The 14,874-nt window shown below is 49.0% G+C and overlaps 1 protein-coding gene across 1 annotated transcript; it reads left to right on the forward strand.

The window, feature by feature from the left end:
- The first annotated feature begins 5,224 nt into the window (after positions 1-5,224).
- On the forward strand, positions 5,225-7,027 carry LOC116515653 (SCAN domain-containing protein 3-like). Its single transcript, XM_032227786.1, has one exon. It carries the CDS (start codon positions 5,225-5,227, stop codon positions 7,025-7,027), a length of 1,803 nt encoding a protein of 600 aa, XP_032083677.1.
- The last annotated feature ends 7,847 nt before the right edge of the window (positions 7,028-14,874 follow it).

Genomic DNA, 14,874 nt, shown 5'->3' on the forward strand with positions numbered 1-14,874 from the left:
CATTCTGTTGCTTAGTATTGCCTCAATGCCATATGGCAAAGCATCATAGGTTGGTGTTACTGGTAAAGTTTCGTTGAAATGAGCTAGGACGGAGTCCGAGGATAGCAATTATTTTACCTCATTCAACACTTTGTCTTGAGTGCTTTTTCAGACCCAAGGTGCTTGTTTCTCCAGTAGGCAGTGTAGTGGTTCTTACAGGGCAGCCTTATGTGGTAAGAAGGAGTGGTAAAAATTGAGCAAGCCCAGTAATGCTTGGAGCTCCCCCTTGGATTTTGGTATAGTGGGTAGCTGAATTGCCTTTAGCTTTGCTTCAGATCTGTGGATTCCGGTAGCATTGAGGCGGAAACCCAGGAATAATGTGGATTCCATGCCAATCTGGCACTTTTTGCTCTTGAGTTTTAGGCCTGTCCCATGGAAACATTGAAGTACTGCATGGAGACGTTATTATTTATTTATTTATTTATTTATTTATTTATTTATTTATAGGGTTTGTATGCCGCCCACACTCGAGAGACTCAGGGCGGCTTACAGATAAAAAGGAAGGGGGAACATACAAAAACTAAAAAAACAACATTAAAATTCCACAACATTCATAGCTTAGGATGGGGCTGGAAAGATCAACAGCCCCAGGCTTGCCGGAACAGCCAGGTCTTGGTCGCTTTGTGGAAGGCCGGAAGGGTAGTAAGGGTCCGGATCTCCACGGGAAGATCATTCCATAGGGCAGTTCTTCCAGGACTGCTGCTGATTCCCCCATGATCAGGACGTCATCAAAGTATGGGCAGATGCCAGGAATGTTCTTCGGTGTTCATTCCATAATACTTTGGAACAATCCTGGTGTTATGCTTATCCCAAACTGCAAGCAGCGCACTCGTAATGCACCTCTATTTTTGTGATTGTGCAGTAGCATCGTCTACCGGTAGCTGCTGGAAGGCCTGGGTGAGGTCTAGCTTAGCAAAGATTCAGCCTCCCTGGAACAAGGCGAGGATGTGGCTTACCACTGGTACAGGGTAAGCATGCTGCTGTAGTTCCTTATTGCACTTGTAGTCTGTGCAGATGTGAATGTGCCCGTTAGACTTATCTGGGGTTTTGGAAAGTCAGTTTATCTGGCGAATAGGCACTGCTGTAATTCGCTATTATGCAGGCCACAAATGAGCCTGTCTTTGAGATGGTCTTCCAGATCAGGAAACTCGCATTGGCGCAAAGCTTGGTGAAGGGCTGCCACAAACTCTGCTGCAGATTCCCTGGATCTCTGTTCACGTTGCTTGAATGCATGGCATTGGGCAATGACTGAGAGTTCACTTAAATGTTCACTTAATTTTGTCTTGAGGTCTGCATAGGCCACTGTCTACACTTGATGGTGCTATCAAGTTTTCAGCAATATCAAACATGGCTTGTCCGCAGACACATAACAGGGTTGCTGTCTTCAGGCTGTCGTCCATGACCTAGTTAGCTCAGAGATAGTTGTCCACTCGGGAGACATATGAGCTCCACTGTTCTGGGTGATTAATATTAAACTAATTGAGTTTTCCCAGTTTAGCCATTTTGAGAAGGCCCCTGTGGTGCTGGTTAATGCCTGTACTGCTGTGGTTGGAGCTGGCCTGCACTTAGGAGTCCTGGGGACAGATCCCTCAGGTGTGTCTGTCCCTCCAGTGTGTCTTACTGGCAGGCAGGGAGGGAAGCGTGGTCCCACCAGGGCTCTTTACCCGGTCTGACACAGTTATTTCAGCGTGCCTCCAGTGTGGCTTAATGGCAGGTGGGTTCTGTCGGGGCTCAATACCCAGCCTATCACGCAGTGAGTTCAGTCTCTTGGTTAGCAGCAGCTCTCTCCTCTGCAGCATCCCATCCTTGTCACCACTATTGTGTAGTGTGCTTCAGTAGGCAAGAACAGACCAGCATAGATACAACAGCATTTGTTGATTCAAAACTGGAACTGAGGAACTGCAGGCAAATCCCTGTAATTTATACTCTGGGCCTTAACAAATCACAATAGTTGAAAAAGTCCACCCAAATATGAATGTTCCAAGTTTCCCTCCAAAACAGTTGAAGTTAACAGTTTGGGTCATCTAAAGGTTAGTTTCACTTTAGCAGGGCTTAACACAATTTATGTATTCAATACATATTGGTAGCCTTGTTCTTAAAAATTTTTAAAGGACTAAGATTCATTTATATTTAAGAGCATGCAGATTTCAGATGGCCAATGGGTGGGCAGGAAAAGATAGCAAAAAGCAGTTGTTCTCCTACTTAGATAATCCTTCAGAGGTCCAAGAAGCAGCTTCCTGGAATCTTGCTTTTGAAACTCACTGCTAACTCATATTTATCAGATTCTAAGTCTTAGGGCTTTCAGGTGCTCCCAGTTGCATCTTCTTGTTTTTGGGACAGTCCTGCAAACAGCTTCATGGGGAAAAGTACTAGACCTCTTTCAGCATAAAATGGATCCAGTTTGGTCTACTCAAGTGGTTCAGGTGCTGGCCTAGAAATCAAGAGGTGGTGAGTTCTAGTCTCACCTTAGGTGTGAAAGCCAATTGGGTGACTTTGGGCCAGTCCCTCCCTCATAGCCCAACCCAACCTCACAGGGTTTTGTTGTGAGAAAAATAGGAGGAAGGAGTATGCTTACAGTCTTACTTATAATATAATAAAGGAAGGGTAAGAATCAAATAAGTACACTTGCTAAAGTTAGATTCCCCTGCCTTTCTTGCCGTCCAACCCTTCGTAACTTTTTGCCTCTAAAGAAGGTCTATCAAGGTTCTTATGTAGCCTTCCAGTCCCTGGGAGAGAAGACTCCTGGAGGGGAGGAGCAGAGCAGCTGACCTGACTTTAACAGATAGGAAGAGTCCAAAATAGATCACAGAGAGGCGGTTCTGGATGCAGAGGATGATGCCACATCGATTTGTCAGGAATCAATGTTGCAAACCAAACCTCCTTTGATGTCAGCCTCTGCTTCTCTTACTTGCTATCGGCTGCCATAGAAACGGGGAGGGTGGGGGCATGGTATTTGGGATGGGAATAAATGGTACAGGAGGTGATATGGAATAGGGAGTTTTCTTCTCACCATCTACTGCACATGCTGGTGGCTGGTGTTTGGACCTGTTCAAGGTCAACCGTCCTGCATATCAACGTGATGGTGCCTTTTGGAGATGCAATCCACATGACACCTAAGGGAGTGGCAGATTGGACACTGGGGTGGGGTCATTGGAGGGAGGGGGTTGGGTTATCATTTGATATGTACTTGCTTGCGCCTTTCTGGCTCAGATCTTGCTTTACTTTGGTTGCTATCTTTTCATAACCAGTAAAAGTATTTTAATTCCATAAACAATGGAGTTGGGAGTTTTCTTTCTTGGTTATTGATGGAGGCACACCTGACATTAAGCAAGATATTTCTTCACGCTAATCCCGGAGCTAACACATTCTGAGAGGAGTGCACTTAAAACAAAAATTCTCCACAGAAATGTCCAATCCAGGCAGTTACCAGGAGGACAGCATGGGGGCTACTGAATCCTCATGTCCTTCAGAAACGGAACAGATGGATGAGCTGGACTTGGAGGAAAGATCCGTCCACCCCAGATGGTCATTGGGAGTGGGGCAGAGGAGTGATCCTGAGGAGATTCCTGCCGAAGTTACCACTAGCTGACACTGGCGACCGGAGGCTGCCTGGCAGGAAGCCGAACAAGAGGGCATCATGATGACCCATGCTTTGAAACTTTTTCAAGAGGCATGGGAGAAACACAGTTTTTGTGAGAGCTGTGCTGAGAGGGAAGCTGATTTTGCTGATCAAGAAGAGAGACGTGCGGAAGACCTTTTACCCTTTGGGGGGGCCTAGGGGAAAACAGCAAAGCTGATCGGGATGGGAGAACCCCAGCCACAGCAGCAGCAGCCATCTGAGCCCCCCTAAGAGGGGAGGGTCCCCCCGCAGATGCCGAATGCCAAAAGTTCCTCCTCTTGGCGTGAAATTTGGAGGAGACCCCAAAGAGCTAGGATTTTTCCTGGTCCAGGTCTGGAATTACATGCAACAGAATGGAGAGGATTTCGCTAACGCCAAAGTAAGAGCTGTTACTATGGCATTGGAGAACAAAGCAGCAGCCTGGATGGTCGCTTTGCATAATGATGACTCCCCCCTGCTGAGGGATTACAATGTCTTTATGGCCACCCTGAGGAAGTGCTTTGATGATCCTCTAGCTCAGTGTTTTTCAACCACTGTGCCGTGGGAAAAACACTCGCCCCCCTCCTCCCCCTCCTCCCCCAAAAAATCGTTTTTAAAATGCGCTTTCTGAACTCGGCCTCTGTTGTCTTGGGAGCCTTCGGGGCGAATTCGCTTAATCTCCCGCCGCCGTCATTCCTTTCACCCGAACCAGAGCTAGGGCAAACCCCGTGGCCGTTGCACACGTGCGCGATCCTATTTTCTCCAGGGGATGACGAGCCCGAGGAAGAGGGAGCCGCGCAAGGGTGGGGCTTGTCATTGCAGGCTCTGGGCTGACCCTGCCTGAGAGCAGCTGCAGCTGCAAGCCAAGAGAAATTGAGAGAGAGGGAATGTGCACGTTGCGCTCTCCAGAAGGGCTAGGAGTGGGTCCGGCGGCTAAGGCTAAGCAACGTGCCCTTCGCCAGGACTGACAGCCGCGGCGAAAGCAGCCCCCGCCAGCCGGCCCTCGCTTTTGTCTGCTGGGTAGTGAAGGCGGCAGCGGCGGCGGAGGAGGAAGCAGCCCGGCGTCGCTGCTCGCCTTTCCCGCTCTGTGCGTGGGAGAATGTGTGTGTGTGTGTGTGTGAGAGAGAGAGAGAGGTAATTCATAAAATCCCTTCCCCCTCCAGCCATTCTTCCCCTTTCCTACAACTGACATTGGTTTTTTTTTAAAAAAAATTGTGGCGGAGGCTGTTTGCTTCAACGTGGCTTGCCTCGTCTTTTGGGGCGGGAGGAGGGCTCTGCCATAATTCCACATTAGCCAACAGTTTTTCCATGCTAGAGCTAGAAGTGTTGTGTAAGCCCAATCTATATGAGAACCAATAGAAATTAGTGGATGAATTCAATAAACCATGGTTAACCATGTATAAATGTCTTGTGGAAACATTCCCATGTTGTCCTATTGCAAGTAGATTCGGTGTGTGTGTGTCAGGGTGGAAGGAAAATTGAAGTAAGATTATAAGCACAGTTGTAGTTTTAGTAGTTTTATTTAGAGGCAATTTCACTTAATAACCAAGTTGCCAGTTCCAATTGTGGTTGCTAAATACTGCAGTGATGGACAAGTTTTTGAAAAGGAAGGAACTGGACTCTGAACAAAATTTGCAGCCAGATGAGAGCCCAAGTATGAGTGGGGATCAAAAGAAAGCAAAGATGGTTAGCTCAAGCAAATTCTCTGGCACAAGGCAATATAGCGAAAGCTATATTTCATTTGGATTTACTTTCACTGGAGATGCAAAGAAACCAACTCCACTGTGCGTGGTGTGTGGTGAAAAGCTATCTAACAGTGCTATGGTCCCAAGTAAACTTAAACGCCATCTCCAAACGAAACACCCTTCGCTTCAAAATAAGAATGCGGACTATTTTGTTCACCTGCGTGAAAACACGGAGAAACAGGCAACTTTAATGAGAAAAACCACAAAGGTAAATGAAAGAGCTCTTAAAGCTAGCTATCAAGTTGCTGAACTTATAGCCAAGTCAAAAAAGTCGCACACCGTGGCAGAGACATTAATACTTCCCGCCTGCAAAGCTATTGTAGAGGAGATGCTAGGACCTGAAGCAGCTAAGGAAATAGCCAAAGTCCCACTCTCAGACAACACAATTTCCAGACATATTAATGACATGTCTGCAGACATCGAAAGTGTGGTTTTGGAAAAGATCCGTATCAGTGAGAAATTTGCATTGCAACTTGACGAGTCTATTGATATCAGTGGACATGCTCAACTTTTGGCCAATGTGCGTTTTGTGGATGGTGATGCAATTAGAGAAAACTTCTTTTTTTGCAAGGCATTGCCAGAAAAAACAACAGGAGATGGAGCTGCAGCCATGGTCAGGCGCACCAAAGGCTTTGTAAGCAGAGTGAAGGAAAGAAATCCAGATGTGATTGTTACACATTGTTTTTTACACCGTGAGGCCCTCGTAGCCAAGACTTTACCAGCAGACCTAGTTCCTGTGTTGGATGATGTTGTGCGCATGGTAAACTTTGTAAAGTCACGACCCGTGCAAAGTCGCATATTTGCAGCTTTGTGTGAGGAGATGGGAGCGAAGCATAAAACCTTGCTGTTTCATACGGAGGTCCGGTGGTTGTCGCGTGGCAAGGTCTTGGTTCGTGTGTATGAGCTGCGGGAGGAACTTAAAGTGTTTCTGACAAATGAGAGGTCAGATTACGCAAAGCTGCTTGCAAGTGATGAGTGGTGTGCAAGGCTGGCATACCTGGCAGATATTTTTCATCATCTGAATGAACTGAACACACGAGTGCAAGGCCGAAATGAAAACCTGCTTACAAGTGCAGATAAAATAAATGGATTCCGTTCAAAGGTGCAACTCTGGCATCAACACGTGGAAAGTGGCAATCTTGAAATGTTCACACTCACCAAGCAATGGCAAAGTGTTCACACTGCTGCACTGTGTGAGATAATAGTTAAACATTTAAAAACTCTCGAGGAGAAGTTGTCATTTTATTTCTCTTCAGTCTCCACTGAATGCCTTGACTGGGTTAGGGACCCTTTTAGCTCAGCATCAATTGGTGGAAAGGACATGACTTTACAGGAGCAGGAGGAACTAACTGAACTGAGACAAAATCGTGGTTTCAAGCTAAGATTTGCTGATCTACCTTTGGACAGTTTTTGGTTGGATACTGCCAAGGAGTTCCCCGTTCTGGCAAACAAAGCTATTTTGACATTGCTCCCATTTTCCACTACATATCTGTGTGAGATGAGCTTTTCAAGCCTGACTGCTATAAAAACTAAAGACAGAGAGAGACTGAGAGCTGTTGATGAAGAGCTACGTGTGTGTCTTTCTTCGATTCCTGCCAGAATATCAGCTTTGTGTTCAGAAAAACAGGCCCAGGTTTCGCACTGAGTAAGTAAACAGAAATATGAACAATTATAAAATAATTTCTTTTTGTTTATTTGATTCCTATTCAAGAGAATTACTTTATATATAGTCAATATAGGCACAGAGTTAAATTTTTTTAACATTTTCTAATGGTGGTGTGCCTCGTGATTTTTTTCATGAAAAAAGTGTGCCTTTGCACAAAAAAGGTTGAAAAACACTGCTCTAGCTGAGCGAAAGGCGAAAGGCGAGAACCAAGATGAAGTTTCTTACTCAGGGAAGAAATCCAGTGACTTAGTACATCCAAGAGTTTCGTGAGTTGTCTGTGCATAAGCGAGGGTGGTCCGGGGAGGCTTTAATGAACAGTTTTATGGATGGTCTGAACCAAGATATATACCAGAGCTGTGTGAATAGAGGGGCCCCATGCAACCTGCAAGGCTGGTATGAGATGGCAGCATATGTGGAAATTGACTTAGCCAGGAACAAATACCAGGGAGGCAGCGATAAAGTCAAGAATCCCCCTCCCACCCACCCCCACAGGAGCTCCGAGAGGATGAAAGAGCTGGCTTGCAAGCAAGCCCCAGTCTACTGCTTGTTTCCGATGCGGGAAGGAGGGGCACCAAGCAGAAAGCTGCTACTCAAAAAATAGCCCAAAACCACTGCTGGAGAGATGAAACCAGATTTACAGCCAGTGAAACCCAAAGAAACCACTTTAAAAGGGGTGGAAGCTGTTGAGGATTTCCCTCCCACTAACGAGGGAGAAAAGCCCTCCTTTCTTTCGGGAGAAAGTGAAACAGATGACGAAAGTGAAACTGATGAGGACCACTTGGTAAGTCCCCAATCGGGCCCCATGACCATTCCAGTAGAACTTAAAGTGCCCTCTACTGGAGCCTAAGGGAAAATGCTTGCCCTCTTAGACTCTGGATGCACCCGTTGCGTAATTAGCCCAGAAGTGGTTGAGAAAATGGGATTAAGACTGAGGACTTTGAAAGTGCCCATTGCCTTTTGCCAACTGGATGGGCCAGTGACTGGGGGAGCCCCTGCCCATTTTGTAACTGAACCAATAGAAATGTGGATGGGAGATCACCAAGAAACCTTGAGTTTCATCGTTGCACCTGGGATGGATCAGCCCCTCATACTGCGATTACCATGGCTATGGAAATGGAACTCGTATGTGAACTGGATGAAAGGGTGGTTGCGCATCCATTCTGCTAAAAACCCCTGAGGGGAAGGGGAGGATCTCCCACATAGTCAATGCTGAAACAAACCTAGCTATCTGTGCCGGCCGCCATGGCTTGGCCCTGCCACACTGGGGGGGGTGGGGGCACTGTATTGTGCCACTGTTGCCCGCCCTGCTGCCCTGCTGCCCATGGAGCCGTGGAGCTGGTGAGTCTGTGTCAGTGTGATTTGGGACTGGGCGGGTGGTCTTCTTGCCGCTGCCATTGCCACCTTGACTGTGGCTCCCCCCTCCCTCCCTCTTCCTTTTCTCCCACCGTGGCTTGGACATCGTTGCTGCCGGGCGTCTTGATCGGTGTGGGCCCTTTTCTGTCGTCACCCCAGCTATTGCATTCTCAGCTCTTTGCACCTTATGATCTGAAGCATGCCAGGCCAGGAGGAACTGCTACCGTGCCGGCTGCTCTGCACACGGCTCAGCGACATATGCCCCCATAGAGAGGGAGGACAAGGACGAAGAGAATGGGGAACCTGCTTTTCCGAACTAGCACCAACTTCCTCAGTCCCCTTAAACTTTTACATCATTTTCAGATTACGCGGGGGAAAGAACGAGAAATCCTCCCCCCCCCCAAAAAAAATTATTCCGGCCCCAGCCGCCTCAGTCTGCGCTGACCGCCTGTGTTTTGCGGTCTTAAGAATGGCATTTTAACTTGTGTGCTGAGTGTATGATTGCACAATTGTGAGAGTGAATGTGCCCACTTTTAGTTTAATTAATTGAATTATTTTTTACTGTATTGTATTTTTAACGACTACTGTGGGGTGTGTCTGTGCAGAATGTTTGTTGAGTGAATATGATAGGTCTGGAGGTGCGACCTGGAGCCCCCTCCACTGAGTGCAGAAGCAGAAGTGGATGAGGGCCCGGATCCGCCCCTCACCCCAGAGTGAACGGTGTGTGTGGCCTGCTGGGAAAAATGGGGGCCATGGGAGAGGGGGAGGGTCTATGGGGGGGAGAGGGTTGGAGCATCTCAGTTACTACTGGGAGGGGCAGATACGACAGGAGCTGTAGGGCTAGCCATTACCGGGGAAGAAGGACTCGCTACATTACAGCGATTCCTTGTTCCGGCCCTTCAAGAACCTGGTGGCAGGGGAGATCAGGGCCCTGGTCTCAGGTTGCTATTGCTAAATGCCAGGTCTGTTGTGAATAAGGCTCCCCTCATCTGGGACTTAATATTAGACGAGGCGGCAGACCTGGCATGTATAACTGAAACCTGGCTGGGCCAAGAGGGAGGAGTCCCCCTGTCAGAAATGTGCCCAGATGGGTTCCAGGTGCTCCACCAACCGCGACACCAATGAAGGGGTGGGGGAGTAGCAGTGTTTGTCCGGGAGTCATTAGTTCCCCGCAGGAGCCCTGCCCCGGAGATTGTGGGGTGTGGGTCTCTTCTCTTGAAGTTGGACCTAGGGGTTCAAGTGGGCTTGTTCTTGATGCACCTACCATCCAGCTGCGTCATGGCAGCCCTGCCTGTGCTGCTAGAGGCAGTAGCCGGGTTGACGGTAGAGTTCCCCAGGCTAATGGTGCTGGAGGACTTTAATCTACCGTCTCTTGGCGAACACTCTGAAGGTGCACAGGAGTTCATGGCCTCCATGACAACCATGGACTTGACCCAAGTAGTTCAGGGCCCAACTCATAGAGTGGGACACACACTTGACCTCGTATTTATCTCGGGGCAGTGGAGATGTGATCTGGAATTAAGGGGAATAGAGACCTCGCCCTTGTCATGGTCAGATCACTCCTTGCTGAGGCTTGGCTTCAGGACACTACTCCCCCATTGCAGGGAGGTGGAACCGATTAAGTGGTTCCGCCTCAGGCGCTGATGGACCCAACGGGATTTCAGAGGGAGCTTGGAGAGATACCTGACTCCCTTGCCCGCATTCCAACTGAATCCTTAGTCGCTGCCTGGAATGTTGCGGCGACTGAGGCACTGGATCGGATTGCGCCTTTGAGGTCTCTCCGTGGCAGTGGATCCAGGAGAGCACCTTGGTTCACCAAGGAACTCCAGGAGATGAAGCGCCAAAAGAGACGCCTAGAGCGATGTTGGAGGACTAGTAACTCTGAATCTGATCGAACACTCTTAAGAGCCTTCATTAGGACTTATCTAGTGGCGATACCGGGCGGCAAAGTGCAGGCATTTTTCCGCTCTTATTGCGTTCGTGGAATCCCGCCCAGCCACCCTGTTCAGGGTGACCCGCTTCCTCCTGAAAGGTGAGGGGGTGGGGGAACCCCTGCAGGGGAGAGCTGAGGAATTTGTTCAGTTTCTGTCGGATAAAATCACTCACCTTCGGACAGACCTTGACTCCGCTTGGGCAATACCAGCCGAGATGCCAAGGGTAAGTCTAAGTCGGATTTCCTGGGATGAGTTCGAATTTGTTACCCCTGAGGAAGTGGACAAGGCCATGGGAATGATGAGCACCTCCACCTGTTTCCTGGACCTATGCTCCTCCTGGCTGGTTTCAACCAGCAGGGAGGTGACACGTGGCTGGCTCCAGGCGATTACCAACGCTTCTTTGCAGGAGGGGTCTTTCCCGCAACCACTAAAGGAAGTGGTGGTGAGGCCCCTCCTCAAGAAGCCTTCCCTGGATCCAGCCGTCTTGAAAAACTACCGTCCTGTCTCCAACCTTCCTGTTTTGGGGAAGGTTGTTGAGAAGGTGGTGGCCCTTCAACTCCGACGGACCTTGAATAAAGTGGATTACAGCACAGAAACTGCTTTGGTCACACTGATCGATGATCTCTGGCGAGTCAGGGATAGAGGGCATTCCTCTATCCTGGTGCTTTTTGACCTCTCAGCGGCTTTCGATACCATCGACCATGGTATCCCTCTGTGACGTCTGGAGGAGATGGGAGTGGGAGGCACCATTTTATGGTGGTTCTCCTCTTACCTCTCCGGTAGGTCGCAGTCGGTGTTGGTCGGGGGACAGAGGTTGACCCCTAGGCCCCTTAAGTGTGGGGTGCTGCAGGGTTCAGTCCTGTCCCCCCTCCTATTTAACATCTACATGAAACCGCTGGGTGAGATCATACGACGGCACGGGATAAAATACATCAATATGCAGATGAAACACAATTGTATCTATCTGCCCCATGACAGCTCAGTGTAGCGGTGGACGTGATGTGCCGATGCCTGGAAGCTGTCAAGATCTGGATGGGGATGAACAAATTGGTGCTCAATCCCGATAAAACCGAGTGGCTGTGGATGTTACCCCTGAAGGACAGTTCAGACAGTCCATCCTTGATCCTGGGGGGTGAAGACTTACACCCCTCAGAGAGGGCTCGCAATTTGGGGGTCCTCCTGGATTCACAGCTGATACTGGAACATCATCTGTCAACTGTGACCAGGGGGGGCCTTTGCCCAGGTTCGCCTGGTACACCAATTGTGGCCCTACTTGGACCGGGGGCACTTCAAACGGTCACTCACGCCCTTGTCACCTCAAGGCTGGATTATTGCAATGTGCTCTACATGGGGCTACCCTTGAAAAGCGTTCGGAGACTACAGCTAGTCCAGAATGCAGCCGCACGAGAGATTTTGGGTGTACCGAGATACACCCATATTACACCTGTCCTCCGCGAGCTGCACTGGCTGCCAATTGGTCTCCGGACGCAATTCAAGGTGTTGGTTATCACCTTTAAAGGCCTACATGGCTCAGGACCAGCGAATCTGCGAGACCGCCTACTGCCACACACCTCCCAACGGCCGATAAGATCCCACAGGGTGAGCCTCCTTCGGATGCCGTCAGCCGGACAGTATCGGCTGGCGGGCCCCCGGAGGAGAGCCTTCTCTGTGGTTGCTTCGACCCTGTGGAACCAGCTACCCCCAGAGGTCCGGACCTTACCCACTCTCATGGCCTTCAGAAAAGCTGTTAAAACCTAGCTGTTCCAGCAGGCCTGTGTCAGCATCCCTCCATAATATAATTAGGAAAGAAAGACTCAAAGATTCCATGTGTAGGAAATCAAAAGTACTTTTACTAATTACATATGGCTAGAGAGCGGTTACATAGCAAAGTCTGGTTAATTAGGCGCGAAAGCAGTTGATATATAGAATAGCCCTTTCCACACCCCCTGGCATCATAGGCCCAGTCCAATCATAAGTCCTTCAAGTGTCAGGTGTGAGATAACTTCAAAAGGCATCATGAAGATGGAATGTCGGTGCCGTTAGTCTAAGCGGGAAAACCCCCACGCATGCGTAGTCCGTCCATCCAGAGAACTCCAGAACCTTCCTCCAGCACAATGAGTAACCCCACCCAAAATACCGTGCCCTCCCTCCCCGTTTCATGGCAGCTGAAGCAACAGCAAAGCAGAAGCTGACATCCGGCCGTCCCCCGGAAAAAGGCGATCATGCCTAAAAAAAGAAAAGAAACAAACAGACGAACAACAAAACACAAAAGAAATAGGGAGGGGAAAGAGAAAAATTAAGGCTTGTCAGGATAAGCATCATAAAACTTCTGAAGGAGGCGGGGGGCACGAACATGGGATTTGTCAACCCATTCCGTATGAGAGGGAGGGAAATGTTTCCAAGCCACTAAGTATTGGATGCGATTACGCCGCTTGCGGGAATCAAGAATTTGACAAACTTCAAAATGCTGTTCACCATCAATGAGCAAAGGAGCAGGCGGAGGGTCATCAGGCGGACGCAGATGTGAAACCCGGACAGGTTTAATCAGGTTAATGTGGAATACCGGGTGAACCCGGTTGAGGTGCTTGGGTAATTGCAAGCGAACGGAGACAGGATTGATGACCTTCACGATGGGGAATGGACCCACATATTTCAGACCCAACTTTTTGGACTTCTGCGTGGTGTGAAGGAATTTAGTGGACAAATAAACCATGTCTCCCTCCCGGTATTCATAAGGCTGCGTACGCTTTTTGTCCGCCTGTTTCTTATGGGCACGATGTGCAGCATCCAGAGTTGACAGGGTCAAAGGCCAAATGCGGCTGAGACAGTCACTCCAGTCAGCGACGGAGGGAACTTGGGGCTGGTCCTGAGGCAATTCAGGAATAGGGACAAAATCTTGACCATAGACGACTCGGAAAGGTGTGAACCCCGTGCTGGAATGGACAGAATTGTTGTAAGCCACTTCAGCGTGGGGTAACAAATCGACCCAATCATCTTGTTGATAATTGATGAAACAACGTAAATATTGTTCAAGAACAGAATTAGTCTGTTCACAGCCGCCATTAGTCTGAGGATGGTAGGCGGAGCTAAGGCCCTGGGCGGAGCCAATACGTTTGAGAAATTCTTTCCAGAAAACTGATGTGAACTGGACACCTCTATCGGAGATGATGCGATCAGGTACCCCATGCAAGCGGTAAATATGGGAAATGAAGAGTTTAGCTAGTGCCTTAGCGGAAGGAATTTTGTGGCATGGCACGAAATGAACCTGTTTGGAAAACAAGTCCGTGACAACCCAGATGACGGTGTGCCCCTGGCTCTCGGGGAGCTCAACAATAAAGTCCATAGAAATCTCCTTCCAAGGGGCAACAGGCCGGGCAACAGATTGGAGTAACCCTTGAGGTTTCCCAGGGGGCCGTTTAGCAGCCGCACAAACGGGGCAACTGGCAACATAAAGTTCAATGTCCTTCTTCAAAGAGGGCCACCAGAATTGCCTCTTTACTAAATGTAAAGTTTTAACGAAACCAAAATGACCCGCCAGTTTGGAGTCATGAGCGCGGCGGAGGATCCCGAGACGGAGGGATGCAGGGACATACAATTTGGCGCCGACCCATGGCAATTCGTCCCTCATAGTGCACTCATCCCGATGCTTTAGGAACCAGTCATCTTGAGGAAGTGCGAGTTTGAGGTCAGAAAGAATGTCTTGAGGCACTTCTACTTTTGCGCGGGCCTGTTGGCGAGTAATGACCGGGGCCGCCAGGCTGGAAGTGGGGACCACTGGTTGTACGATGCTCAGTTTAGAGCAGTTATATTGAGGGAGTCTGGACAAGGCATCTGCCATGAAATTCTTCCCACCTGGGATGTATTTGAGTGTGAAGTTGAAACGGTTGAAATGTTGGGCCCACTGCATTTGTTTGGGGGAGAGACGGCGCGGCGTCCTCAAAGCTTCCAAATTCTTGTGGTCAGTCCACACCTTGAAAGGGTGTTTAGTGCCTTCCAGGAAATGGTGCCACGTGCTCAGGGCCCAACGGACCGCAAATGCTTCTTTTTCCCAAACCGCCCAACGTCTCTCTGTGTCCGTGAGCTTCCGGGAGGTGTATGCGCAAGGTTGTAGGTTACCTTGGTCATTGGTTTGCAGCAAGACGGCCCCAACGGCGACGTCGCTGGCATCAGCTTGGACGACGAAAGGCTTGTCCATGTCGGGATGCTTCAGCACCGGCTCCGCAGCAAACAGACGTTTCAGTTTTTCGAAAGCCACCTGGCATTCCATGGTCCAGTCTAGAGGTTTGCTAGGCTTAGGTTTAGGTTCTCCTTTGGATTTGAGCAAATTAGTTATAGGAAGCGCAATTTTGGCAAAAGAAGGAATGAATTGACGGTAGAAATTAGCAAAACCTAAAAATTTTTGCAATTGCCTACGAGTTCTGGGTGCGTCCCACTCAGTGACCGCCCTCACCTTTTCAGGGTCCATTTCAATGCCGGCTGGAGAGATGCGATATTCAAGGTAGTCAATTTTAGTTTGGTGAAATTCACACTTAGACAATT

Source organism: Thamnophis elegans, chromosome 12 (genome assembly GCF_009769535.1).
Source record: "Thamnophis elegans isolate rThaEle1 chromosome 12, rThaEle1.pri, whole genome shotgun sequence".
Taxonomy (NCBI): Eukaryota; Metazoa; Chordata; class Lepidosauria; order Squamata; family Colubridae; genus Thamnophis; species Thamnophis elegans.

Coding starts and splice junctions, on each gene's coding strand:
- LOC116515653 (XM_032227786.1), top strand. CDS start 5,225: ATGGACAAGTTTTTGAAAAGGAAGGAACTGGACTCTGAACAAAATTTG.